Genomic DNA, 27,420 nt, shown 5'->3' on the forward strand with positions numbered 1-27,420 from the left:
TTTTGAGATGCAATATCTTTTTGTACTTTAGAGAGAGCGATTTTGATAACTTTACAGTAAATATGAAGGGACTAGTCGAGACGCTGGCGGTACAAAGATATAACTTTTGAAATAATAAACGATGAGAGATTGTAGTTAAGACCGGATCGGCCATGACGCGTAAAATTTTTGTCGGATCGGTGATAATTGTACACTTTTGAAAACTAATAACTTTCTCTCGATGTAACCGATAATAGTTGTACGTGTAATTTAATTGTTATGTCAACGTGCAATCTATAATACGTAAGCAGATAGGGCCACCAGTTCAAAACACTGGAGTTATCAGCCTGCTTGCAATTTGTTATTTATTACCGCTACAAGAATTTTGTGAGAATCAGTCTGATGATCTCATCACATCTTGGCTTAAGATCAAATAATCCTTGTCCTTGTTTGCCTGGTCTCTTAGATTTGTTTGTGATGGTATGCAATTTTCTGTTTCTTTGGAAAAAAAATGATAACGTTTTCCAGTAAGTGGTAGGTTACCGCACTGAAGCATCGCAAACATTTTTTCCTTGAGCGCTGCACACAGGGGGGAAATACTACAAAAGACGCGACGACGTTTCGAGGAAAAATTAGGGCTGGATTCCAAATGTGAGTTTCATTCAGTGCAAACATGGAACTAAAGAAGCGTAAGCGTGCAAAAAGTGTATACGCTGTGTGAGGGAGAGTGAACAAAAAAATGCGCTTGGAGCAACACAGAACGACGGGACAAAAAATCGTGAAAAAAGGTTGGAACGAGATTACGAGATAGAATGTGTACAACGGATGCGAGCTTAGCGAGAAGAGCTTGAGGAATACACGGTCAGGCAAAATGTATAAATCAAATTATGAGACGTGCTTCTGGCATAAATAAACAAAGGAACGTATACGTGAGTGGAAGCGGATAAGACTGATTAAATTGTGATGTCTTTGTAGTCCGATAGTCTTATCTTTATCCTTTGCTGGATGCAATTATAAATAGATTTGAAAATATAACAAATAATAATAAGTAGGTCATCGTTTTATTTCTTTCGGTTCAGAAATCGAATAGTCTAAGAGCTGGCTACATAAAAATACAAGGTATAAGGTACATGCAATATTTATAGTTAGAGAGGTTCTATTAGCTCTCCCGAACATTGAGTGGCCAGTCTAGCAGCGCGCTCAGGAAGATTAAAGCGGGGGCGGGCGGTCAAACATGATAAATTTAATAAGAAAAAAAATGATAGACCTCACGGATAATAATTATACAAATATGAAGTATTTGTTATTACAAAACGCGGAAAATTATTGGCAGACGATTTCGTGGAAGAGAAATGGCCGGCAGACTGCAACAAAGTGGCGGTAATATATGTGACAAAAAAACGATAAACCTCATGACTAAAAATTATTGGAAATGATTACTGAGTTATTAACTAAACTATATGCTGAATGGCAGACGAAAAAATGGAAGATAACATTGAGGCAGACAGTGATGAAGAGCGCGGTCTCGATCGCACTTAACGAGTTGGTTCCGTACAATGCGGTACTACGATGTTATTTTCTAAATTATATTATTGATGTTGATAATAAGATATCAATTCCTATATATATTATATATAAAGTGCTACAGAATATTTTAAATTTTTATTTTTTTTTATTAACAAAACAACACTATACAAATTTTATGATTTATTCAATTTCGCTGTTTTCATTGGACTCATCATACTGCATATCTTCTTCGCTTTCATAATCAGTATCCTCATCTTCAGATTCGATTTCATCAATATCCGCTGAAAATCAACATTAGAAATTAATTAAATATGACTTTTAACAAATATGATATTGAAAGCATGTGCAAAAAGTTGTTACCTTCAGACTGATCTTGATCAATTACAACGTCTTTAACAGTAGATAGCATCTGCGGTCCATCGAACCATTGGAATTGGTATTTAGAGTCGATTATAACCCATCCGCAGTCTTCTGGTACCAAAGATGTTGGAATTTTTTTGTGAGCATGGCTCCATAATCTAGCGATATACATTGCTCTCAAGAATTGCGGTCTTAATTCAGCTGCACAAGGCGGTATCGATGAAGCGTCAAAATTTTGTAGCTTTTTTTTTGAAACGGTTCGTTAACGTCCTTTACTTTATAATTTTTTTAAAAAAGCGAAAAGCGTGCACTATTTACAGATTCAACAGTTTTCATCGCATACATTGAACATACAAATTTTTCAATTTCTCGGTATACACTCTCTCTATCGCAATCTTCACTGCCTAATTCAGCAAATGCGCTTTGACATTGTTCGCTTAATATTAATATTTTTAAAGGACGCTGTTTTCCTTTCCTAAAAAAAGCTGGGTTAAAATCACACCCAGTCAGCGCATGAAACCCTGTTAATGATTTACAAAATAATTCGCCGTGTCTATTGTACAGGGCCGACACGTCAATTACACGCTGTTTACTTAAAATACCGGTTTGAATCCAAACTTTGCTATTTTTTTTTAGGTGATTCATATTAGCTAGCATTATAATAAGTATGTCCGTGTCGGAACATTTTATTATAATGTTAGCTTCTTCCGGAATATTACACGCGTGATAAACTATTTTAGTATCAGCTTCTTCATGACCTTGTAGCGTATACATATCATTTATCGAAAATAAAACAGTTTCATTATAAACTTTATATTCATAACACTGATCAAAGTTCAGTAAAACTGTTTTATTTTCAAAAAATGGTATCATTTCTGAACTCTGCCAATGTACAATTAAAAAATGCACAAGAGCTTCCTTAAAATTGCTATTTCTAAGCTCTTTGACAAAATCTACGGGTCTCGTTTGATCAGGCCCAGAAATTACGTACGCACGCTCATCACCGTTACCGCCTCGAAGCGATCTTTCGTAATCTTTAATTGAGGGAGTGAAATATCTATCAAAAATAATGTGTATTTCTCGAGCTTTATTATTATTTGTTACCATCTGCAATATTTTTTTAGATATATTTCCGAACGTTTTTGGTATGTCTTTCATGCTGTGTACTAAATAAAAACCGTCGATCAAACAAACGTCCGTGTGTGTCGGAGCTACGCTTTTCACGTCATTTTCTAACAGCTTCATTAAAACTGATTTATCGGTTTTGAATATTGATCCATCTAAATGGCACAGAGACATCGGAACGGGCGTTAATGGAAATGTAAGAATTTTTTCTATATTAGTATTTTCATTCATTGAAATAGCTAACATGCGGCCACATAAATCGCGTTGCAATCTCACCTCTTGAACTTTATTATTTATTTGTATTTTTTTCTTTGCGGTTGAATTTGCAAAATTGAGTATTTTGTTTTGTTTTATTGTAGCTTCAAATCTATCTCCCGATTCTACGCATTCAGAAATAAATTTCTCTTTATGCATTGCCATTTTGTTCCGCTTTCAATAAGAAGTTGGTAACTTCTTCAGAAGCTGCTCGTCCAGTAGCAATGTTATACAAAAAATTACTTTCTATACTTTCAGAATTAAATGGATTAAAATTTTGTTTTAATAACTTAATGAAGTTTTGTAACTGAACAGAATCTTTCTTAATCTGGTGTTTTTCCAAATCGCCGGTTATATCTTGCGCTTTTTTTAAACCAATTTCTTCGTAGGTATACGATATTAGTGTTGATCGAATGCTGTGGCTTTTTGACCATCTTTGACGAGCATTAATCGAATTCGTAAAATGCGTTACACCGGTTAATCGTCTTGCAGCATCCGCGTTAACTGTTTGCTCAAGTGTCAAATCTACAGGACTTCTAGAAAACTTTTTATTCGTTCTTTTGACACCGAAATACCCATTCTTAAATTGAATTGCTAAATCTGGATGTGTTTCCTCAACTTTTAATAAATTGTCGTGGTATTTTAATAACCACCGAGAATAGTTGCCTTGATTGAACATAAAAAACAAATTAGCCATTTTTGGAATGACTTCTTTGAACAGTTCAAAATCACCAATGCGGATGCTGCGCGTAAACATTAAGTAATAATCTACAAAATTAATGTAATTAACATAGTACTGCGGCGTTTTTCCGAAGTCTCCATTTAATGCTTTTTTTTTTATAATCTAAAAAATCTTCTAACAATTTTTCGAGAGTTGCATTTGTAATTTTAGAGTTTGAAATCTGATTAGACTGAAATTCTTTTACGACTTCGGTTACACTTACTTCTATACTGATATTTTGCTTCGTTACAAAATCTTCAAATAATAAAACCTGCAAACCTAGCGACACTAAGGGATGTAAACGTTTACATCGGTTAAAATGTTTGCCACTGATGAAGCCATTAACCGAACCGGAAGCTAATAATCTGCTTTCTACCATAATATAAGTGAGCCCGCACTCATTTATAAATTTTCCAACAGCCATCATTATATGAAATGCGCCAAGATGAATAAATAAATTACTAAATTGCGGATACTCAGCTGATTGAATTTGATAAGCAACTTTAGCTATCGCTAAATCGTAAGTGACTTCAATATATTGTTGTTGCAACTCTTCGGCAATACGTTGACTTTGACGCATCGTTTCATATACAACGGAAATATTTGTCGGCGAGGCATTGATTGGTGTAAGGTATGATACTTTTTGTTTCATTGATTCATCTACAACGATCTTACTATTAAACCCAACCCACATTGGCGTGTTTGCAATTTTTAAATGATGAGATAAAACCCACATTACATCTAGCTTTTCGTAAAAATTGTAATTACTGTTATTAATTGTACGCAGTTCGCTATCAATGGGCAGCAATTTGTCAGTCATTTTTGTTTTTTTTTGCGTAAGTTTGAATATCCGGACATATAGCGTCAAACGTCCGTCTCCTTTTAGCGAGAGGCTCATTTACAGCACGTTCTATTTCGCACGTTTGCACATTACTAATATTTGCATCAATATTTTGGTAAATGATACCTACAGTATCATGCAAGGTATCAGAGCCGTTATAAGTTTCAACGAATCTATCGTAATTGTCGAAGGCTACTCCTGTACAATAATTAGGCGCTAAGTGAATATCTTCGGGACAAATGCTCGATTTACTACAAGAAGCAAACGTAGCTTCCGTTTCTAATTCCTCGATAATGTTATAACTACAGCAGTGTCCGTATTTATTAATTATATCTATGACTTTCCTACTGCTTGTTATGCTTTTTAATGTCATTCCAAGCGTTATGTGCTTAGAAGTTTTAATTTTTCCGTGGCTTACTGCGTAAATAATATCTTGCGCGATAGACTTAACTTTGCGGGCACAGTTGCCACTTTTTGAAGTTCTTGGATCATTCCCGCAAATCACGGACCGTAAAAATTGCGAAAGATCAGCGGGGATTTCGCATTCCCCCTTCATTCAATCTTGTGCTGTTATATTTCCTGACAAAGGCTGAGCTTTAATCGACAACAGTTTGTTTTTTTTAATATAAATGCCGCACGCTCTAATACTTCCAGCTCCTCACACTCGCTGAAAGTTGAACTTGTAATCACAGAGCCGTCTCTTGCTGCAATAATTTTGTGATTGTAAAACGTTATCACTTGCAACTCATCGCCAAATTTTTTTTTTAATTTCTCTAACAAATAAGTGCTCGTTAAGCTTGATTCGTAAGATTCGTAATTATCTACACCTAACTTATACAAAGCATTTTTGGCATACTCAACAAGATATTTCAATGAATAGCACTCCTTGTTTGCTATCGTATTATTTGATATTAAATCATAAATTTCATTGTCGATTATGACATGAATATCTCGTATAGCATGCCACTCTGATTTTTGAATAGGTTTAGATACAATTTGCTTAAAATAATTTAATTTACACATATTGTGATAAGAAATGACATTTTTCGACCGGGCATTTTCAATTTTAGTTAATATCTGTTTATCGTTTAGAGCAATGGCATGTGTAACGATTTTTTCGATTAATATTGGCAATTTACAATCACATTTGACAATTGGAACTACTTTGTAGTTGTGAATTTTACGCGATTTATCACAAAAAAAACAAACTACATTGTCGCTATCTACTCCTTCTTCCAAGTTTTGAACATTTTCTGGAAAATGAAATACAATTTATTATTACATGACTTTACTGTTCAAATATACGCTTTGATTTCAAAAATTTATATATTTCGAAAACGAAACTAAGAAATATACGACAGGTTTTCCGGAAACCTTCCACGTGAGGGGGCGGAGAAGCAAGCGACGCTTTCCTTGAGTCAAGGGAGGGGGAAACAGATGCCAAGCCGGGCTCATAGCGTTACTTTTCGTGGCTCTCTCGGCGTCTACTTCTACACTAACTGAAATATAAATAAATTGCAATTACCGTTACTTGTGCTGGAATGACAAGGCAGTGTACTTTGACTCTCAGATGACGAAGCAGTCGATTCACTATTAGCTACATAAAATAAATAAACAATTATACTCTCGGCGTGTATTTCTATAATAAGTTAAATGTAATAAAGTGTGATTATTTATATGTACCTGACGAACTCGTGCTTGGTTGACAAGACAGTGTAGCTTGACTTGCAGAAGATGATTCGTCATTAGCTACATAAAATAAACAAAAAATTATTTATATTATTTATCAAAAATCTATTGAAAAATTGATATAAGAATATATATACTTACGGAGATCAGGCTCTGGTAAATTCAATGCATTATATTTGTCAACATAATTCCTTTTAACAGCAGTGAAATTACTGTAACAATTCGTATGGTACCCGTCGATTTTATTCGGTGATCCCGGTAAATGAACTTCATTATACTTTAGCTTACAAGTCACAAGAATTTTCAAAATATGTCTGCATTTTTCCAAAACGTCATGATTGAAAAACGTGATTTTATTTTCACTATCACTGTTGCAAAACACACACTTTGGTTCTAAACTCATTTTGCGAGTTCAGTAGAATTTCAAGAAAAATAACATTCGGCCCGATACGCAGCTGATGCTACTGAAGAAAAATAAAATTCCGCACAATACGAGAGACGTCTGTTCACTGTTGAGTTTTGGAATACACTGAACCCTCGTCTAATGAACGACCTTCGCCAACCCCCCCTACCATACGGCCGTTTCTCGGCCGCTGGGATCCCTTTTCAAACGGCTGTTATACCTGCGTTGAATTTGCGAATATAATTTTCGAATCTCTCAATCTTTTAAAAACTCTATATATTATTTTAAAATTAATCGAAAAATGTTCATACATTTTTCAACTGCAGTCAAAAATTCTATGACATTAATTAGTAACCATTTAAATTCAATATTATTATATTGTTTATTTATTTATTAATAAATAAACAATTTTATTTTTCGCAATAAAAGAATTAACAAAATAAATCCATTACTGAAAAAAGAAAGACTTAATATATTCATATAAATAACTAAATAACATCGTCGTACCGCATTGTACGGAACCAACTCGTTAAGTGCGATCGAGACCGCGCTCTTCATCACTGTCTGCCTCAATGTTATCTTCCATTTTTTCGTCTGCCATTCAGCATATAGTTTAGTTAATAACTCAGTAATCATTTCCAATAATTTTTAGTCATGAGGTTTATCGTTTTTTTGTCACATATATTACCGCCACTTTGTTGCAGTCTGCCGGCCATTTCTCTTCCACGAAATCGTCTGCCAATAATTTTCCGCGTTTTGTAATAACAAATACTTCATGTTTGTATAATTATTATCCGTGAGGTCTATCATTTTTTTTCTTATTAAATTTATCGTGTTTGACCGCCCGCCCCCGCTTTAATCTTCCTGAGCGCGCTGCCAGACTGGCCACTCAATGTTCGGGAGAGCTAATAGAACCTCTCTAGCTATAAATATTGCATGTACCTTATACCTTGTATTTTTATGTAGCCAGCTCTCCGTCTAGAAACAAGGACCAGGCATTTTCAACTGCAGAACTGACCCCTGGGGCATCAGTGCTGGTACAGGTGCAGGTGCACCTGGAGTTCTAGAGTTATTCATGTATTTTATTATTTTAAAATTCTACGAATGTAAAATATATATGTTTAAATGTGTTCCCAGGAGTGACAAATTGTATAATTGGTTTTGATAAATAAAGTGTAAAAAAAATATGTGCAATGATACATCCAGTTACCTATAAGTAGATTTATATATATATATATATATATATGATTACTGTCAAACCTATTCAATTAAAAAACTGATATTGAACTACTCTCTGAATGTCACGATTATAGTCGAATAATTAGTTCAATGATTTTTTTTATTCATGTAAGATAATTTTTTTAAATCGCAATAATATCCAGTTAATATTTTATTGCTTAGTATTTTAATTGCTTTTCAAAATTTGACATTTTATAAATGTTTGACGCTAACTTTAATTCATGAGGATTACATAATTTATAAATTAAATAAACTTCATCTAGGAGTGATAATTTTGTAAGGGGAGGAAAAACAATATTTTTAATTATTACGAATGTCTGTTTTGGTATGTATCTTAAACAATTGTTTACGTATTGCTACTAAGACTGCGTTAATGTTCAACTACCTTTTAGTTTTATAATAATTACTTTGATGATAATAAAAAGCTTTATGTTACCGTATTGAAAAATTTGTGTTTGTAAAAATCTTATTAGAGATTCAAATTAAATTCGAAAGGTTTGTACTCTATAAAAAATGAAAGTTTTGTTAAATAAAGTTTATTTTGTTCTCGTTCTCATCTACCTACGTATACACGCTTGAGAGGACTTCTAGCTGACTAAGAATGAAATAATAAAATAAAAACAAAACTGCTATCTATAAGAACTAAAGACCCAATCACAAAATAAAATTCCAAAACAGACATTCGTAATAATTAAAAATATTGTTTTTCCTCCCCTTACAAAATTATCACTCCTAGATGAAGTTTATTTAATTTATAAATTATGTAATCCTCATGAATTAAAGTTAGCGTCAAACATTTATAAAATGTCAAATTTTGAAAAGCAATTAAAATACTAAGCAATAAAATATTAACTGGATATTATTGCGATTTAAAAAAATTATCTTACATGAATAAAAAAAATCATTGAACTAATTATTCGACTATAATCGTGACATTCAGAGAGTAGTTCAATATCAGTTTTTTAATTGATTAGTTTTGACAGTAATCGTATATATTAAAAATCTACTTATAGGTAACTGGATGTATCATTGCACATATTTTTTTACACTTTATTTATCAAACCAATTATACAATTTGTCACTCCTGGGAACACATTTAAACATATATATTTTACATTCATAGAATTTTAAAATAATAAAATACATGAATAACTCTAGAACTCCAGGTGCACCTGCACCTGTACCAGCACTGAAGCCCCAGGGGTCAGTTCTGCAGTTGAAGATGCCTGTTCTTTGTTTCGATTTCTGAACCGAAAGAAATAAAACGATGACCTACTTATTATTATTTGTTATATTTTCAAATCTATTTATAATTGCATCCAGCAAAGGATAAAGATAAGACTATCGGACTACAAAGACATCACAATTTAATCAGTCTTATCCGCTTCCACTCACGTATACGTTCCTTTGTTTATTTATGCCAGAAGCACGTCTCATAATTTGATTTATACATTTTGCCTGACCGTGTATTCCTCAAGCTCTTCTCGCTAAGCTCGCATCCGTTGTACACATTCTATCTCGTAATCTCGTTCCAACCTTTTTTCACGATTTTTTGTCCCGTCGTTCTGTGTTGCTCCAAGCGCATTTTTTTGTTCACTCTCCCTCACACAGCGTATACACTTTTTGCACGCTTTCGCTTCTTTAGTTCCATGTTTGCACTGAATGAAACTCGCATTTGGAATCCAGCCCTCATTTTTCCTCGAAACGTCGTCGCGTCTTTTGTAGTATCCCCCCCCCCCCCCCCCGTGTGCAGCGCTCAAGGAAAAAATCTAAGAGACCAGGCAAACAAGAACAAGGATTATTTGATCTTAAGCCAAGATGTGATGAGACCATCAGACTGATTCTCACAAAATTCTTATAGCGGTAATAAATAACAAATTGCAGGCAGTCTGATAACTCCAGTGTTTTGAACTGGTGGCCCTATCTGCTTACGTATTATAGATTGCACGTTGACATAATAATTAAATTACACGTACAACTATCATCGGTTACATCGAGAGAAAGTTATTAGTTTTCAACTGTACAATTATCACCGATCCGACAAAAATTTTACGCGTCATGGCCGATCTGGTATTAACTACAATCTCTCATCGTTTATTATTTCAAAAGTTATATCTTTGTACCGCCAGCGTCTCGACTAGTCCCTTCATATTTACTGTAAAGTTATCAAAATCGCTCTCTCTAAAGTACAAAAAGATATTGCATCTCAAAATATTGCTACAGTATATTAACTTCTTTTCACGTAGTTCAAAGTAAGTTGAATTTTCGCTAGAGCGTAAAGAACGTGTCATTAAGACCAGATTCAAAGCAAACACTCCAAACTCGATCGTCAACGACCCAACTGATTCGTCTTCGCGCGCGTGTCTCTCCGATGACAAAATAAAAATCCAAAAATTCCAAGTTCTTCCTGCGTCGCAGAGTTCACGACTCTCGCTCCCGGTTCACTGAGCTCAAAGTCAAAGTCCGGAAACGAGAGAAAAACGACTCTGCCACACAGAGTTCCGGTGCTGAGCTCCTCTCTTTCTCTCCCTTCTGAATCCTATTTTCGGTAAGTATAGGACGGCTGGCACACACAGTAATTTCGGAGCGTCTGCTCTTACTATCCCTTTTCATCTGTGTCTTTCTCTCTCTCGAACTTGCCGTAACGCACTTTTTTGTGATTATAATTCGGCTACGGGTAGGCTATCTAGTTAGGAAAAATAACCAAGTAAATATATAAAAAAACAATAATAAATAGCTATTGAATACTTAACGTTTTTAAAGTAGTTACAGCAGAGACTAACGACGCTTGGTACATATTTTTAGTCAGCCTAACAGGCGATGGTTTAAACTGGTGGCATTCTGATTCTATATTGCTTAAAAATTAAATAAAAATTATATTAAAAATGACGATAAATAAACATATAAATAGAAGAGGCGAAATAGCGTTTTAACATTCTTAGCACTTTATACCTTTCAATTATTCTCCTGTTGGTATTCATCTGTTAAAGTTGTAAGTTCGACAAAAAGATATAAGGCTGCTTCTATACTAGTTGGTACCGTTACATCCTCTTTTAAAAGTTTTACCAACTCTTCAGTGAGTGATTGAAAAAGGTGTGGTTTGATGGTGAATTCTTGTAAGTATGTTATAATTTCATGCTGATCAACTGATTTTTTATAATCTCTTCTCCCATACATTTCTGGATTGTAATATAAACAATTTGGCTTCCCTGGTACCAAATCACGACATTTTTGTTTTCTTATTCGCTGTCGATTCCATTCTATTTTTATCATTTCTAAATCGTAAGCCAAAAGAGGGCCAAAGCAGTATCTCAACAGCTCTACATGTACAGGATCAGAGTCATGAAACAAATCAGCATCAATCAAATCCTTGAATAAATTGATCCAGAAATGAACACCTTGACGTCTCATCTGAGACCAATATGCCTGATTTGAAGTACGTTTGCCTTTAATAAAACTTTTAGGTCCGGATAACTGATCTTCGTGTTTGTGACGCAGAGCTTGATGAAGAGATTCGACCCAACAATTCTCAGTCCCATGATCAGATCGTATTAAAGTTGGAATTAAGTTCATCCGTTGTAGGGTTTTTAAATAATATTATGCAATAACCTCTGGCTTGTTATTGGTACTGGCTACCTCTAACCATAGAATTTTCCTGGAAAATCCGTCAATCCCACCATGGATTGCAAAGCCATAGGGCTTGAGTTTATCGTACCCATCTATGTGCCACAAGAAATTGGGACCAGGTACATGATATACTCGTCTTTTCAGCCTGTGACGTAGCCTATCATTAATACCTTCAGGATCTAAAACATGTAACAGCTCCAAAACTGTGTAGCGATATACACTAAGGCCATAAACGTTGCTGTAAACGTCGCCACAATGTTTTATAACCCACGCAGCAACCACTACCATCCAATTCTTCAATTATAGCAGCACAAATATCTTCCAAGCTACTTTCCTCAATACCTTTTCTTCTTAAACCAAGACACTGTAAAATTCTCTTTAAATGCCGGACACTTATAAATATATGAGTGTGTCTCCTCGGCCGATATCGCGTACGCGAAATGTAATTTAGCGTGCGCGAAAACTTTGTAGCGTGTGAAATCAACTAATAAATTTTCCGGGAAAATTTCGCGTGCGCTAAATCTGTCGCGCACGCTAGAAAAATCAACCTTTCGCGTACGCTAGATCTTTCGCGCACGCTAGATATAAACTTTTCGGGCACGTTAGTATTTTTAAGAGCAATTCTTTCGCGTACGCTAAAGTGCTCCAAATTTTCTTATAAGAAGCAAACGGAGTACTTATACATAGAGATGTTCCATTCATCCTTCATAAGTCACTTCTGTTGCTTCTTTTATATATAGGAAATGTAGAGCACTTTAGCGTACGCGAAAGAATTGCCAAAACAAGATAAACTCTAGCGTATGCGAAAATCTCTCGCTCCATCTCTCATACAAGTACTCCGTTCGCTTCTTACAAGAAAATTTGGAGCACTTTAGCGCACGCTAAAGAAATCAATAAGGAAATCAATAAGAAAAATAAAACCAGAAAGTATAGAAAAAACTCCCAAATATTAAAAAGTTATACATTAAATATTGTATGGAGATAGTCTGACGTTGAAATATATATTATTTACTATTACTTGTTAATAAACTAACCTTACATTTAAATAGATAATGCACAATGACCACGGATTACAACAGCGAAAGAATACCTTATATCCATGATGGCTTGCTTTTAGCCACAAACTACATGGAACATACAGACACTGTGTGTATGTATGCCGATGTCCCCACCGGGCTTCCGTATCCGTAACACAGCAATGTACGACAGTCCCGCTATCTACGACATGTTGTATGACACTTGTAACGGTTTATGTCACGTTGTTGCGGCCTATAGTTTTGGACTTGTTGAACGACAACAGCGCCACTGTGTGCTCTCTCTTAAAAAGATGTGTTCTTATCTAAATAGTTCTTAATTCTGTTACTAAGGTTTATTGAGATTTATATTTATGGAGCAAATTATATAATTCTGTGCGTTAAAAGTATAAGCTAATGTATTTTAGCAAATTAAGAATTTTTAGATTTTCCGCAAAAGCCATAGAGTCATGCTAGCAAATTATGTAAGGAGTGAAGTTGCCTTTGATTACTAATAGTGTTATTCTATAGTTATATTTATGTAGTTTATGATTCGAATCGTTTGTCCAATTTTAATATTGAAGTTTACACTCCATATTTAGTTAGTATTTTAGATTTTAGTTTGTTTTGACTTTTCAATTTTAAATTGTAAATTATATTGCATATATTGTTGGTGCATAATAATATTGTTTAATAGTTATTATTTTTCTCTAATTATTAGTGATATATGTGCGTGTATGTATATAATTTGTTGAATTGCACAAGTGTTCCATGTATGCGTATCCTAGCCTTCAATAAAGTACTTTAATGGAATTATTAGATAAATGATTTATTATAAATTTAAAACAAAAACTATTGTTTAAAACTTTTTCTATTATGCATTTACTGTGTGGAATTTATTTTATTGTTGCAGGTTCTTCAATACTTATGATGTTTGTAGCAGATGAATTTTTCTATCAGCCTCTTGACTAGTAAAGTATATTATTTTTAATTTATTACAATTATTATTTATCTTGTATATAAATAATTTTGTTGCATTTTATTGCAAAGTATAATGTCATTGATATTTCATAATAGTAAAAAATTGCATAATAATTTGTTTACAGTTAAAATTATGATTAAAATATTGTTCTTATTTTAATTTTTATTATTATTGTTATTAATTTTTCGATGAAATAATGATTGTTATTTATGATTGTTATAATTTGCTATGTATAATCTAGTTACAATTTAATTAATGTATACAATGCATAAATTACAATTTAGTAAAATAGTATCTTCTTCAATATCCCTATCCCTATCCCTATCCCTATCCCTATCCCTATCCCTATCCCTATCCCTATCCCTATCCCTATATAAAAAAGTCATGACTGGATGAAGTGAAGCCGAGCATGGATCAGTATGATTGGCTCATGTAGTGCGCATGCGTCAAAAGTATTGTTAGAGTTTTTTGATTTCTAAAATTGATTCTAATATTAAAAATGTAATATAATACTATAGTACATATCAAATTATAATTTGTGTATTTATAATATTCTATTGTAAATATTATTATTGTTACAAAAAGAAACAGGATGTGAACGTTGACACGAACTGAGTTGCGACATAACCTTAAAATTTTAAAAGGGAGTTGGAGACGAAACCGCGGCAATTTTGAAATTTATATGAGCGCGAAATGAATCATATATTGTAAAGTTTAATATATTTCCCTGATAGAAAACAAATATTAAAAATATCAATCAAGCATTAATATTTCATTTAATAAGTTAATGGATCAATAGTCTACTACAGTGCTGCGCGAAGTCTAGTTTGTTTAAGAAGTCGATTCTGTGATGCAGTAACCATATATCATTGACTTAATGATTTACATTTTTATTATTTATATGTATTTTTATAACTATGAGGCATAGTATGTGTTACGTTCAGAGCAAGCAAGTTTAAAGATTTATGGTTTTAGACTTTGTGTTTATATGCGGTAGTTGTATATGTATGTTATACACATCTACACACATGTAAGTGTTTAGTGGACGCAAGAGTATAATAAAAAATTCACCAATTCAAGATTTTAAGTAACATGCAAATATTAAATCTTTACACACACACACACATACACACACGCGAGCATATATTTTATATATATTATATATATATACATATATATATATATATTTGATATTTTATCCCTCTGCATAACCTTAAATCTTAAGAAAATATGAGTTGTTTTCACTCTAACTACATTAAACACTTGCACTGTAACTGTATATTATCGTTAACATGTATATATATACGCATACTTTTACTAACTTTTATACGAAGCGACCTTATATTACACTTCATACTTCTTGAACGAACTTTTTGCACTCAAACTCACTATATGTATTGAATATACTATATTCTACACTATGCCTAGCCTAAATTTTTAAAAAAACCTTTTATTACATGTCATACTTGCTTGAATCAAGTTTTTTCACTTAAACTCTACACCATGCCTATACTAAATTTTTAGAATGATTTTACCCTACTTCCTTTTACCTTTTTTCTGAATAAACCTTCTCTTTCTTCTGTCTTCGTGAATTTTGTAATCCTGTTACTTTCTTATCACTCCTTTTTTTTTAAAGCACACGCTTCATCACAATATATATATATGTGTATATATATATATATATATATATATATATATATATATATATATATATATATATATATATAGACACACACACACACACACACACACACACACACACACACACACACACACACACACATTGTAATAACGTGAAAGGAGCACTAAGGTATAAGACGTATCTGAAAACAGGTATACTTTCTTGAGATCACATAGTACATGTGCAGTCGACATGAAAGCTCGACATAATCTGAGCGATGCGACGCAGCGTTCGCCGCTCACGCACGCTCGATCAGGGCCGCCAACCTACCAACCTTACAAGCTATCTCTACATACATGTGGCGGTTAGTGCTGAGAAGCATCAGCGCCGGCGTAAGCAGACGCTCCAGCCGAGGCCCGACTTCACGTAACAAGTCTGGCCGTCATCGAGCTGAGAGGGCCACCAGGCCGACGCTACGCCGTGTCGAACGGGCAGCGCGCACTCGTTCGTTATTCTGGGCTCGGCCGCCGAACAACCTAGTCGCTTTTAATTCTAAGCTTAAATTTTATTGCAATAAAGTCGTCGTCTTTTTCGATTTTTATAATTCGTGTGAAAAGTTACTTCAACCCGACTCTACCACATTCTACGCGCGCCAAGTATAAGATAGAAACCTCGATTTCCAAATACATACTTCGATATCCTACATTCCTCCCTCCCAAGACAACAAATACTACTGGTTATAAGTTTAATCTTTCCGGTCTTTTAATAGTACGCTTAGGACGTTTATTCACATTAAGAGGTTTATTAACCATCGCCAGTGTCATATTTGTTGTTTTTGGAGAGTCACTTTCACACATCCCTTCATTTACATTTTTTAACCCTTCATTCGGTCGTGTTACAATAGCAGTTGTTTCGCTTGTACATTTCGGTTCGCTACTCTCTATTAATACAGCGGATTCCATTGGTAAAGAAATTTCTGCTTTACAATTTTTAATATCGGATACGAACTCTTGTACATTTTCTGACATTCTCTTATCTTTATCCAACGCCTCCGCCAGTACTTCCTTGCACACATTTTCAAAAAAACTGCCCTTTGGTATCATTTGATTAATATGCCTTTTCCATATTAAAGTTTCATCATCGCTTAATTTATATAGATAGTTTCTAGGTCCTAAGGCCTTACAAACAGTAGCCTTGGCCCATTTTGGTTTATTTGGCGTTCTATAATCTCGCACGTACACTACATAATTAGGTTCAAAGTATAACTCTCGCTTCCCTTTATAATTTTCGATTCGCCTCTCTCTATTTAACTCACTTTCGTTACACCTTGGTAAATCTAATCTGTTTCTTAACTCTCTATTAAACATTTTTTTTTGCTGGTGATTCTCCCGTCGTGCAATGCGGCGCCTTCCGGTAATGCAATGAATATCGCGAAATCGAGGTTTTTCTGCATAGTTCATTATTTCTAGGATCTGAAAAATATTTTTCAATCCATTTTTGAACAAACGCAAGGCATTTTCTGCCGCTCCATTGGTAGCGAGATGCACTGGCGCCGTTCTTACATGCTTAATCCCATTCACTTTTAACCATTATTAAAATTTTTTTGTAAAAATGTTCTTTGAACGTAAAACATTTAGATTACCGAAAAAAATGTCAAATGTATCAAATTTCAATTAGTTTTTAGCAATAACAGAACTTAAAAATGTCCGTCTGTCCGTCCGTCAGGATTTTTTTGCATTTATTCCACAAAACTTAATGTATTTTATAAATAAAAAACTAACTAATGGTATAGACAGATACATATGATAAAAATATACATTCCTATTAAAAACTTTTTTAAGATTTGGTCCAGGTAGATTGGAAGCTGTTATAACAAAAAAAAAATAAAAATAGACGCAATTAATTAATTTTTTTTTATATTTTTGACATATATTAATATATATATATATATATATATATATATATATATATATATATATGGATGAATAAAGATTATTTTAAAATTGGTCCAGATGAAAGGGATGCTGCGATTAAATATTTGTGTAGATATCTTTTTTTTAGTTATTTGTTTGTGAATATGAAATGACGATTTATGTATTCATGCATATCACAAAATGTTATCTGCAGATTCGATTTACATAAAACGAATGCTACAAATAATTACTCGTGCAGATATAATCGTTTTGTGTTCGTGACATATAATGACGAATGCTGTAAGTATTCATTCATATCACAAGATAAAATTTTCAACTTGCAATATTAAGTTAATAACTTAATATTCTTGAATGAACCTTTTATACATGAAAAATTAGGATAATAATTTAAGTAGATACCAACAGATTGTGCATACCCGCAATAATAATGATTTAAATGCTATCGAGATTTTTAAGGTTAGGAATACCTAATTTCAAAGTATATAGGGTCGCGCCGCACAGTGGGAGAAAATGGACAAAATTCGAGCCACCCGTCATTTTTAATCGTAGAGCCATGAATTTTTTTAAACTCTTTAAAAAAGCATCAAGTTTAAGCTACAGGTGCGGAAATTATTGTATCACCTTCCCCTAAACCCATGCGACCCCTAGAAGCCACCCCTACCAAACCACAAGCAGTCTAACTCATCTATCCCAGGGAACAGCGAGTTAAATCGCTTTATTTTTTCTTAAAATAATTAAACCATACACCATGAGCCAGCTAATAACCTAAATACCTCCCCCTAACCCGCTCAACCCCTACAAACCACCCCTACCAAACCACAAGCAGGCTAACTAGCCTAACCCTGGGAACAGCGAGTTAAATCACTTTATTTTTTCTCAAAATAATTTTTCACATTGAAATCATTTAAGATTTAATGTTTAGAGCGAAGAAATCGTGTCCTCGAGACTTAAACTTCAGTGTCACAGTTTAAATTTTGAAAAAAAAGATAAAAGCACATAAAATGGCGGCTAACACGGGAAAATCGTGAAAAATTTCCAGAATTTTTTACTTGAGAATGATAGACCTAAAAATTTATTGAAGAAAAAGTTCTTAGATTAAATAAAAAAATACGTTGAAATTCTATCAGAATTTTTTGAAGATTTCTCGAATTTATTATATTATAGTATAATTTAATATAATTAAATCTATTGATAATACGAGTGTTTGATAGTTAAATGTTTATTTTTGAATTTATTAGATTATAGTATAATACATACAAATATTGATCATACGATTTTTCGATGGCTAAATGTTTACTTTTTGAATTTATTAGACTATAGTATAATACATACAAATATAATTAAATCTATTGATCATACGATTTTTCGATGGCTAAATGTTTACTTTTTGAATTTATTAGATTATAGTATATAATATAATACGTACAAATGTTTATTTTATCATATTGAAAAAAATAAGTTTAAATTTAAATTAAGTTTTCTTCCGTCAAATCTAAGAATATTCTACATGTTTCTACATTAATAAACACATGGACTTCAATTTTAATTGAGGATGTAAAATTACTTAACTTTTTTCTTATATTTCATATCAGCAGTTGTGATTTTTAAGATTTATTTAGAAATGAAATAATGGATACGGACATCATATTGATTTTCTTAATAAAATAAATACTTAGGTGAAAACGAAATGGTATTTACTTTGTCAATAATAATTTTCTGAAGGGGTATACAATTTATTAAATAACTACAACATAGAATTATTTAAGAACTAATATAATGTTACTCAATATAGAACACTCATATTTACGTGAATTAATATGGAATCATCCTAATGAGCAAAATTGTATTCTCGACATAGTTGTAAATGATGTAAAAATAAAGTATGCACTTTCTGAAAGACATACACAGTATCTAAGAAACCAACTAATCAAATCATTTTTTCCAAAATATAAACTAAAATGGCAAGATGTTTCTCGAAAGAAAGATAATAAATACGTATATAAGAATAAGAATATAAATACTTCAACATCAAATATGAATACTTCAATATCAATCATGAATAATGAAGCTTTAACATTATTTACTAGTAATACTTCACGTACTTCTGAAAAATTTTCTAATGTTCGTAATATAGGTCGACCTCATATAAGTTATGACAAAGGATGTTCAAAAACAAAAAATAGACGAGCTCGTGAAATCTCTGTAAAGCATTCTAAAGAGGAGCTATCGTTGGCGCTAAAATTAAAAGAACAAACATCTTCAGCAGATAATACTACGGATACTATAGAAAATTTATTTAGTACCGAATATACAAATAAAGTATTAGCGATGTTTATGGACTTAGATTTAACAAAACGAACATATGAGAAATTAAGGAACTACACTTACAATATGCATGGAAATAAATTATATCCACCATATTCTGCAATCGTAGAAGCTAAGAAAGCTTGTTACCCTGAGCATATTACTTGTTCTAATAGTGGAGCGAAAGTTCATTTTATATCTTTGCTAGAAAATACTATAAAACGGATTCTAATCACTTTAGATAAAGAAGTATTAACAAATGCAACGAAAAGTTTAATATTTGTGGGCAAGTGGGGTATGGCTGGAGCTTCAGGACAACAGACGACAAGACAAAAATGGAATTTTGGTGATGTCGACTCCACCGATCTTGAATCAAGCGATAATAATTCTGTTTATCAAACTACAGCCACTGACGCATCTGTATTTATTTGTAATTTAGTACCTCTGCAGCTAAGGACTACAAAAAACGAAATTTTATGGGTTAACAAAAAACCTTCATCCGTGTTTTATTGTCGTCCAATAAATTTCAAATTTCTTAAAGAAAGCGATAAAGTAACCGAGAAACATTACGAAAATATTTCAGCATTGCTAAAGAAAATAAAAAATTATAACTTTGAATATGGAGATGGCATTTGACGTAGCATTTGACATAAAATGTACCATGATAGATGGCAAAGTATGCAATGTTTTAACTAAACAAAAGGCTTCTTCTCGCTGCAACATTTGTGGAGTTAGTCCTAAAGATATTAATGATATGAATTTTGTCTTAAAACTTCAGGGCAATACAGAGTTTTACCAATGGGGATTTCCTATCTTACACACCTGCATTCGATCCATGGAATATATTTTACATATTTCTTACAATCTAGATTTTAAGAAAGGATCAGCAAGAGGTTCAGATAAAGATTTGAAAAAAGAGAGAAAATCGTTAGTTCAGCAGTCTTTAAAGAGCAAACTTGGTTTAACGGTAGATGTAATCAAGCAAGGTTCTGGAACAACTAACACAGAAAATGTGGCACGTTCTTTTTTTGGCCAAATCTAAAGCCGTATCTCAAATTATCGGTGTAGACGAAGAGTTATTAATTAGAATGCATGTAATTCTACAAATTATATTTTGCACAAAAGAAGTTAATTTAAACGCATTTAAAAAATATTGCTTGGATACTGCTAAAAAATGCACAGAAATTTACCCGTGGTATAAGATGCCACCTTCTGTGCATAAAGTGCTAATACATGGATGTGACATTATGAGGACATTTGATGGACCTATTGGGTATTTTTCAGAAGAAGCCCAGGAATCCAACAACAAAATATTTCGCCATGCTCGAGTTCGACATAGCAGAATGTATGAAAGAAGAAAGACGAATGAAGATATAATTCATTATTGCTTAGTTTTATCAGATCCAGTAATAAGCAGCTTGCGAGATGTTGAAGAAAAAAAAACTAAAGAATTAACTTCACAAGCTCAAACATTTCTGATAAAATGATAATTCAGTAATTCTAATCCTCAATAAATGTCTCAACTTTGCTATGTAAAAATTATAAAACATTACAGATATAAAAACTAAAAAAAATTAAAAACAAAAACAAAAAAGCGCAGATGACTAATAGCAGTTCATTCAACAATTACAGCTAACAAATAATGTGACTAATTTACTTGTAATAATGTCTTGAATTACGTGGTTATACAATTCTGCGTGTTTCCGGTCTGGCCTATGGAGTGGGTTTTTATTATTTTTAGAAAAAATAAAGCGATTTAACTCGCTGTTCCCAGGGTTAGGTTAGTTAGCCTGCTTGTGGTTTGGTAGGGGTGGTTTCAATGGGTTAGGGGTAAGTATTTAGGTGATTTGTTGGCTTCTGGTGTGTGGCTTAATTATTTTGAAAAAAAATAGGGGTGGCTTCTAGGGGTCGCATGGGTTTAGGGGAAGGTGATACAATAATTTCCGCACCTGTAGCTTAAACTTGATGCTTTTTTAAAGAGTTTAAAATAATCATGGCTCTACGATTAAAAATGACGCGTGGCTCGAATTTTGTCCATTTTCTCCCACTGTGCGCCGTCGACAAATCGTACTTCGTACATTTTCTTGCCAAAGCGGTGCTATCGCGCCGCTTGATAAGGACACGTTAAATTATTAAGGGGATGTCGGCGCAAAAGCTTCGCAAATCCACCACGGAGTATTTTGTATTTTTAAACTTTTAGGAAAACAAAAAGTCTGATCGAATTTTTCTCTTGGTAGAACGATTCATTCTGTTACAATGCCGCTATCCTAAGCGGGTCTTGGGCGTTGTCGTCCAGATCGGACGGGTGGCTGCCTATCACCACTATACAGCGCGTCTTAAGGTTGCGGATAGATGAACAGCCCCTGAGAAGGAGGTTAGCTGCGAATAAATTGAATAAGCAGCCACGGACAGCCGATAGGAACAGGCGTGGGTGTGATGAGCCCACACTGTCGAACGCATTCATCTAGAAACACTACGCAAGCACCAGAACAAAAAACAATTCACATTATCTCTTATCTTTTAATCTATCTCGGAACCTGGAATGTTCGCAGTCTATACAGAGCAGGCGCGTTTAAAGAACTCATAAAGGAAGCTGATAGGTACAATCTAGATTTGGTAGCAATACAGGAATCGCGGTGGCCAGATGGCGGAGTACTGGCATCGGGTAACTTCACGACCTGTATGGGGCCGGGAGCGGGGGATCCCTAGGCACTGGATTTCTCGTAAGCAAAAGCATCATACATTCGGTTAAAATTTTCAAATCTGTCAATGATAGGCTCTCGTACATCATCATCGAAGGTTGTAACGCCTCGTACAAGCTCCGCAAAAAACTAAAATTTATTGAATACATTTTTAGATTTTACGCGAGTATTGCGCTCCCCCATTTTCAACTAGGATACGCATGCGCTACAGCTGACAGCGCAACTGCAGCAGCGCCACGATCCAGTGAGCGGCGGTAGCAGTAACACCGAAAGAAGAGGGAGTGCGCGCAACACACCATGTATATATGTATATAGAAGCGGCCAGCGCAGCGACGCAAGAGAAGGAGAAGCGGTGGCGGCGGCATAGAGCGCGCATATTATAAATTATTTGTATGAATAGGTTTTGTACATAGGTGCGAATGTCTGTGTGAAAGTGTGAATGTGAAAGTATTTTCGGCGGCACGATCCCCGCTCGCTCCGAGGCCTATAAAAGGACCCGCACAGCCAGTATGAGCTCACTAGCTCCAGCGCAACTTAGGCGCCTAGTCAAAACTCCCGAGCAACTTATGCCTCAAGTAAACGACTTAGAATATTTTCGAATATTTCTACACTTATAAAAATTTCGAGTTAGGCACGATATTGCATCATAAAGCGTATCAGTCCTAGACTTAGAAAAATTCTAATTCTTGTCAAAATAATTTAGAAAAATTTCGTTACCTAATTTAAACTTGTAAATTTTCGTATACGATCAGATAACGCAAATTTAAGCGTATCTGAATAAAATCTCTAAATCTCTTTATTGCGATAAACCGACACTACCTGGTATCCCGGATCTGAACTATCATAATTGAGAATTATTATAAAAATTTAAAATCTTTCTATTTAATCTGTTGTCAGAATCACGACGCAGATTAGTAAATGTTCGCGACTTTTCAGATAGTAAAATCAATAGATTTTGTATTCTTACATAAATTTAATTACTACAGGACCGAGATAAGTCGTGGCCGTTTCAAGGTGAATGGTATAGATATGTATTTATTAATGTACACTGTCCTACGGAGGACAAAGAAGAAGAAGCTAAGGATCTCTATTACGAAACTTTAGAGTAGGTAATCGATCAGTTCGCGTCTTACGACATAAGAATAGTATTAGGCGATTTCAATGCTAAAATAGGTAGGGAGGAAATATTTAGGCCTACTATAGGGAAGGAAAGCCTGCACGAAGCCAGTAATGATAACGGTATTAGGGTCATAAATTTCGCGGCAGCAAAAGATCTTATAATCAAAACTACGTGTTTCAGGCACAAGGGCATACACAAAGCAATGTGGACATCGCCGGACGGGGCCACACAGAACCAAATTGATCATTTTCTTATTGAAAAAAGACGTCATACTAACGTTCTCGACGTAAAGGCTTATAGAGGGGCAGATAGCGACTCGGGACACTTCCTAGTAGTAGCCGAATTAAGAGCTAGATTAGTAGCGAATCAAAATAGTAAGCGAACAAACAAGGTAGAAAGCTTCGATATTGAAAAGCTACGAGATAGAACAGACCGAATTAGGTACCAGATATAAATTAATAATAGGTTTCAGGCACTATGGTTTGACGTAGAGTGCGAACTCTAGTTTGAAAGGCGCAAAAAGGCTAAATTAGATAGCTTACACAATAGAAGCGATAGGACCGTAGCCTATCGCAGTGTTGACGTTATGATTATACAGTAATACGCGAACAATGAATATTAATGTATTAGACTGTCTTGAATTAGGCTTGAAAATTCTGTTATTATCGCAAATAATAATGGATAGACGAAGCAAAATGCGATTTCGGAGGTGGTGGACTCAAGAACACTTGACAAAAAATGCAAAACAGTTACTCGGAGGATATCACAATCTGTTTAAGCCCGGGAAATCACCCTCACGAGACTACAGCTATTGAGAACCATACGTTCTCCCGGCACGGCACGGTCTGTCTCGCAAAGGTAAATTTCCCGGATCACGGAAAAACCTCGGGTTTTCCCGGCACAGCACGGCATATTTCCGGCGCTGGCTCGGAGCGTGCATTTCCTACGTCGATTCCCCCCGAATCTCTGTCGTCGCTTCACATCATTTTTAAACTTATTACAATGAATTTAAGCTTAAAATTAGATTGACAAAATGCGCGCGGCTCTAAGAATATTCGTGGTTATGGCAAGTGTCGTGCGAGAGGCTTTATCCGCCTCATATCGAAGTTCATATTCGCAGAATCTCTTTCGGCTTTGTCTCGAGCCTCTCGAGCTTGTTTGCATCTCGGGACTCGATTCGTGATAATCGGTCTTTTGATTCGCTAATCTCACACACGGCCGGTGCCGATATGCGCCGCTGCGAAGTACATTTACACTTTTTGATTATAAATTTGAACGCTTAAATAAAAATTGCAATGGCGCACGCTACATATATATTATATTAGAAAATATTTTGTACTAATACTATTTGTATGTCTTAGGTATACACAATCCAGAATTTATTTTTATTTTGTAGATATTTAAATACATTTTTTATTATTTTGAAAATGTGACTTTTTATTATTTGAGTTCTTTTAAAAAATGGAAACTGCTTCTAACAATATACAGGGTGTCATTTTAATCTTTAATCTCAATTATCTCGTTGGCAAAGCATGCCAGCGAAAAAAGTTTCGGGTAAAAGTTTTAGGATTTTTCCCTGGCTATCTGATGATGACCTTGACAATGTCATTGAGCAAGACCTTCAAGGTCATTTGAAGGTCAAGTCGATTTTTTCAAATAGAAACCCCTACTTTTGGCACCAGAAATGGAAAGAGCGGGAAATTTTACGTTCGAACATGTGATTTTGGAAACAAATCATCTTTTGTGCGGAAATTACCTTTGACATCAGCCGAACCCAGGATGCACCATCGAGGAGGTTGTCAAAAGGATTTAGCATCCCATTTTTTGTTTTTTGTTTTATTTTTGTTTGTATTTTTTTTTATTTGTTTTTTCCCTTTTTGTTATTTTTTTGGTATTTTTATGGAATGTTAACTGGAGTTAACCATTGATTAATTGTTCGAAATTACCGCCGCTTTGTTGGATGCAAAGATCAAGTCGAGCTCTGAATTGTCTTATGGTTCTAAGTAGAACATCTCGAGGGATTGCTGCACAAGCTGTACGAATGCGTTCGATCATATTATCTCGCGTTGTTGGCCGTTGAGCATAAACAACATTCTTAAGATATCCCCATAAGTAAAAATCGGGAGGGGTTAAATCAGGTGAACGAGGGGGCCAGGCAACTGGGCCACCTCGCCCAATCCACCTGCCATTGTAGCGGGTGTTTAAATAATCACGAACAATGCGTGCATAATGTGGTGGTGCTCCATCTAATTGGATCCACATTCTTAGCCTTGTGGCTAGGTCTACATTTTCTTGTAATTCAGGTAAAATGTCTCGAAGTAATCTCAAAAAGTTTACCCCATTCACGTTCTCTTCAAAGAAATAAGGACCAATCAAATAGCCATTGATGATTCCACACCAGACCATAACACTCCAGCGGTGTTGATTGTCTATGGGCCTGGACCAATGAGGATTTTCATCTGACCAATAATGGCAATTATGTCTATTCAATTCTCCAGTGTTTCTGAATGTTGATTCATCTGAAAAAAGAACGTGCCTGAAAAAGTCTTGATCTTGTTGAATCATTCGTATTGCCCATCGACAAAAACGTACTCGCAAAATCATATCATTTGGAGTTAACTGTTGTGTTAATGTTATGTGATAAGGATGATATCTTCTCGCTCTCAATATTCGGGATGCTGTTGATTGAGGTATACCTATTTCTCTTTCTATTTGTCGAGTACTAATGTGAGGATCAAGATGAATAATCGCTAGAATGGTAATAACACGAGGATCGTTTTCGTCGTATTCATGATGACGGCGTTGACGAACAAAAGCTCCATTTCGAGCTCTCTGAGTTAAGGTTTGAATAGTAACATTACTTGGGTGTCTCCTATTGGGATAGCGTTCAGCATAAAGTCTGGCAGCTGCTGCATAATTATTTCGACTTTCTCCCAAAATCATGATCATATCAACGATTTCGTTGGGACCATAATCAGCCATGATCAAAATCAAAATAATTTGTTACAGACCAGTAAACAGGGAAACAGATTTTTTTCAATAATAATTATCGATTTACAAGAAGTAAAAAACACGATTAAGCTTTTCTGCACTAATTTGCTATCTACATAACTGTTAAGAGTAGTTCACTCTCAAAAATTGACACTAATACAAAATAATGGAATGACTTAACTACATCAAGAATTTTGAAAATTGACACTAATACAAAATAATGGAATGACTTAACTACATCAAGAATTTTGAAAATTGACACTAATACAAAATAATGGAATGACTTTGAAAATTTTTGAAAACTGAAAAAATTACGAAAATTTCTGGAAATATTGAAAATTTTTTCATTTTAGAACGCATGTCACCCTCTTTTCATTTATGGGGCTAAAAGTAAGGGTTTCCATTTCAAAAAATCAACTTGACCTTGAAATGCCCTTGAAGATCCTGTTTAACGACAGGGTCAAGATGACCATTCGTCAGCCGGGGAGAAAACTGAAAACTTTTGTGGGTAACATTTTCTCCTTGAATGCATTCGAGTTCAGCTAACCAGTTATACTGTTATCGGCATGACCAATGACCTTGACCATTGAATTCAAAGTCAAGGCAAGGTCATATTCAAACGTAAAATTTCCCGCTCTTTCCATTTCTGGTGCCAAAAGTAGGGGTTTCTATTTGAAAAAATCGACTTGACCTTCAAGGTCATTTGAAGGTCAAGTCGATTTTTTCAAATAGAAACCCCTACTTTTGGCACCAGAAATGGAAAGAGCGTGGCTTTCAGCTGATCTTGTATAGTTGTTACCTGGTGGTTTTTATCTATGTACATACATTTGAAAATATCCGTTATAATTCCAGATACTGATGTTGCTAAGAAGTGGAAATATATCAGAGATTGTTTTTGCACATGCAGTAGATAGCTTGCCGACAATGTAAAGCTGTCGCAAAGCAACAAGACCTTTTTAGAAGATGCCAGTTTCTTTTACCATACAT

The 27,420-nt window shown here is 34.3% G+C and overlaps 3 protein-coding genes across 4 annotated transcripts in view; all 3 read right to left on the minus strand.

The window, feature by feature from the left end:
• The window catches only part of LOC100115042 (SET and MYND domain-containing protein 4), a 656,582-nt gene that overhangs the window by 13,831 nt on the left and 615,331 nt on the right, over positions 1-27,420 (minus strand). The window lies entirely within an intron of this gene.
• On the minus strand, positions 1,632-7,808 carry LOC107981648. Of its 2 annotated transcripts, none has more exons than XM_031925381.2 (5): positions 6,639-7,808; positions 6,492-6,557; positions 6,334-6,405; positions 1,867-6,061; positions 1,632-1,787 (listed from the first exon to the last, which is right to left on the minus strand). In XM_031925381.2, the coding sequence occupies exon 4, from the start codon at positions 3,409-3,411 to the stop codon at positions 2,155-2,157; it is 1,257 nt and encodes a 418-aa protein (XP_031781241.1). In that variant the 5' UTR covers positions 3,412-6,061; positions 6,334-6,405; positions 6,492-6,557; positions 6,639-7,808; the 3' UTR covers positions 1,632-1,787; positions 1,867-2,154. The 2 variants fall into 2 exon arrangements, with proteins under 2 accessions (XP_031781241.1, XP_031781242.1); XM_031925382.2 differs by having other exon boundaries at positions 1,639-1,787; positions 6,639-7,793.
• On the minus strand, positions 10,059-12,759 carry LOC116416532. Its single transcript, XM_031925393.2, has 2 exons — positions 11,092-12,759; positions 10,059-10,994 (listed from the first exon to the last, which is right to left on the minus strand). The coding sequence occupies exon 1, from the start codon at positions 11,710-11,712 to the stop codon at positions 11,095-11,097; it is 618 nt and encodes a 205-aa protein (XP_031781253.1). The 5' UTR covers positions 11,713-12,759; the 3' UTR covers positions 10,059-10,994; positions 11,092-11,094.

Source organism: Nasonia vitripennis (assembly GCF_009193385.2).
Source record: "Nasonia vitripennis strain AsymCx chromosome 2 unlocalized genomic scaffold, Nvit_psr_1.1 chr2_random0010, whole genome shotgun sequence".
NCBI lineage: Eukaryota > Metazoa > Arthropoda > Insecta > Hymenoptera > Pteromalidae > Nasonia > Nasonia vitripennis.

Bases quoted from the DNA above. Each gene is read 5' to 3' on its own strand.
- LOC107981648 (XM_031925381.2), bottom strand. From the start codon at position 3,411: ATGGCAATGCATAAAGAGAAATTTATTTCTGAATGCGTAGAATCGGGA.
- LOC116416532 (XM_031925393.2), bottom strand. From the start codon at position 11,712: ATGAACTTAATTCCAACTTTAATACGATCTGATCATGGGACTGAGAAT.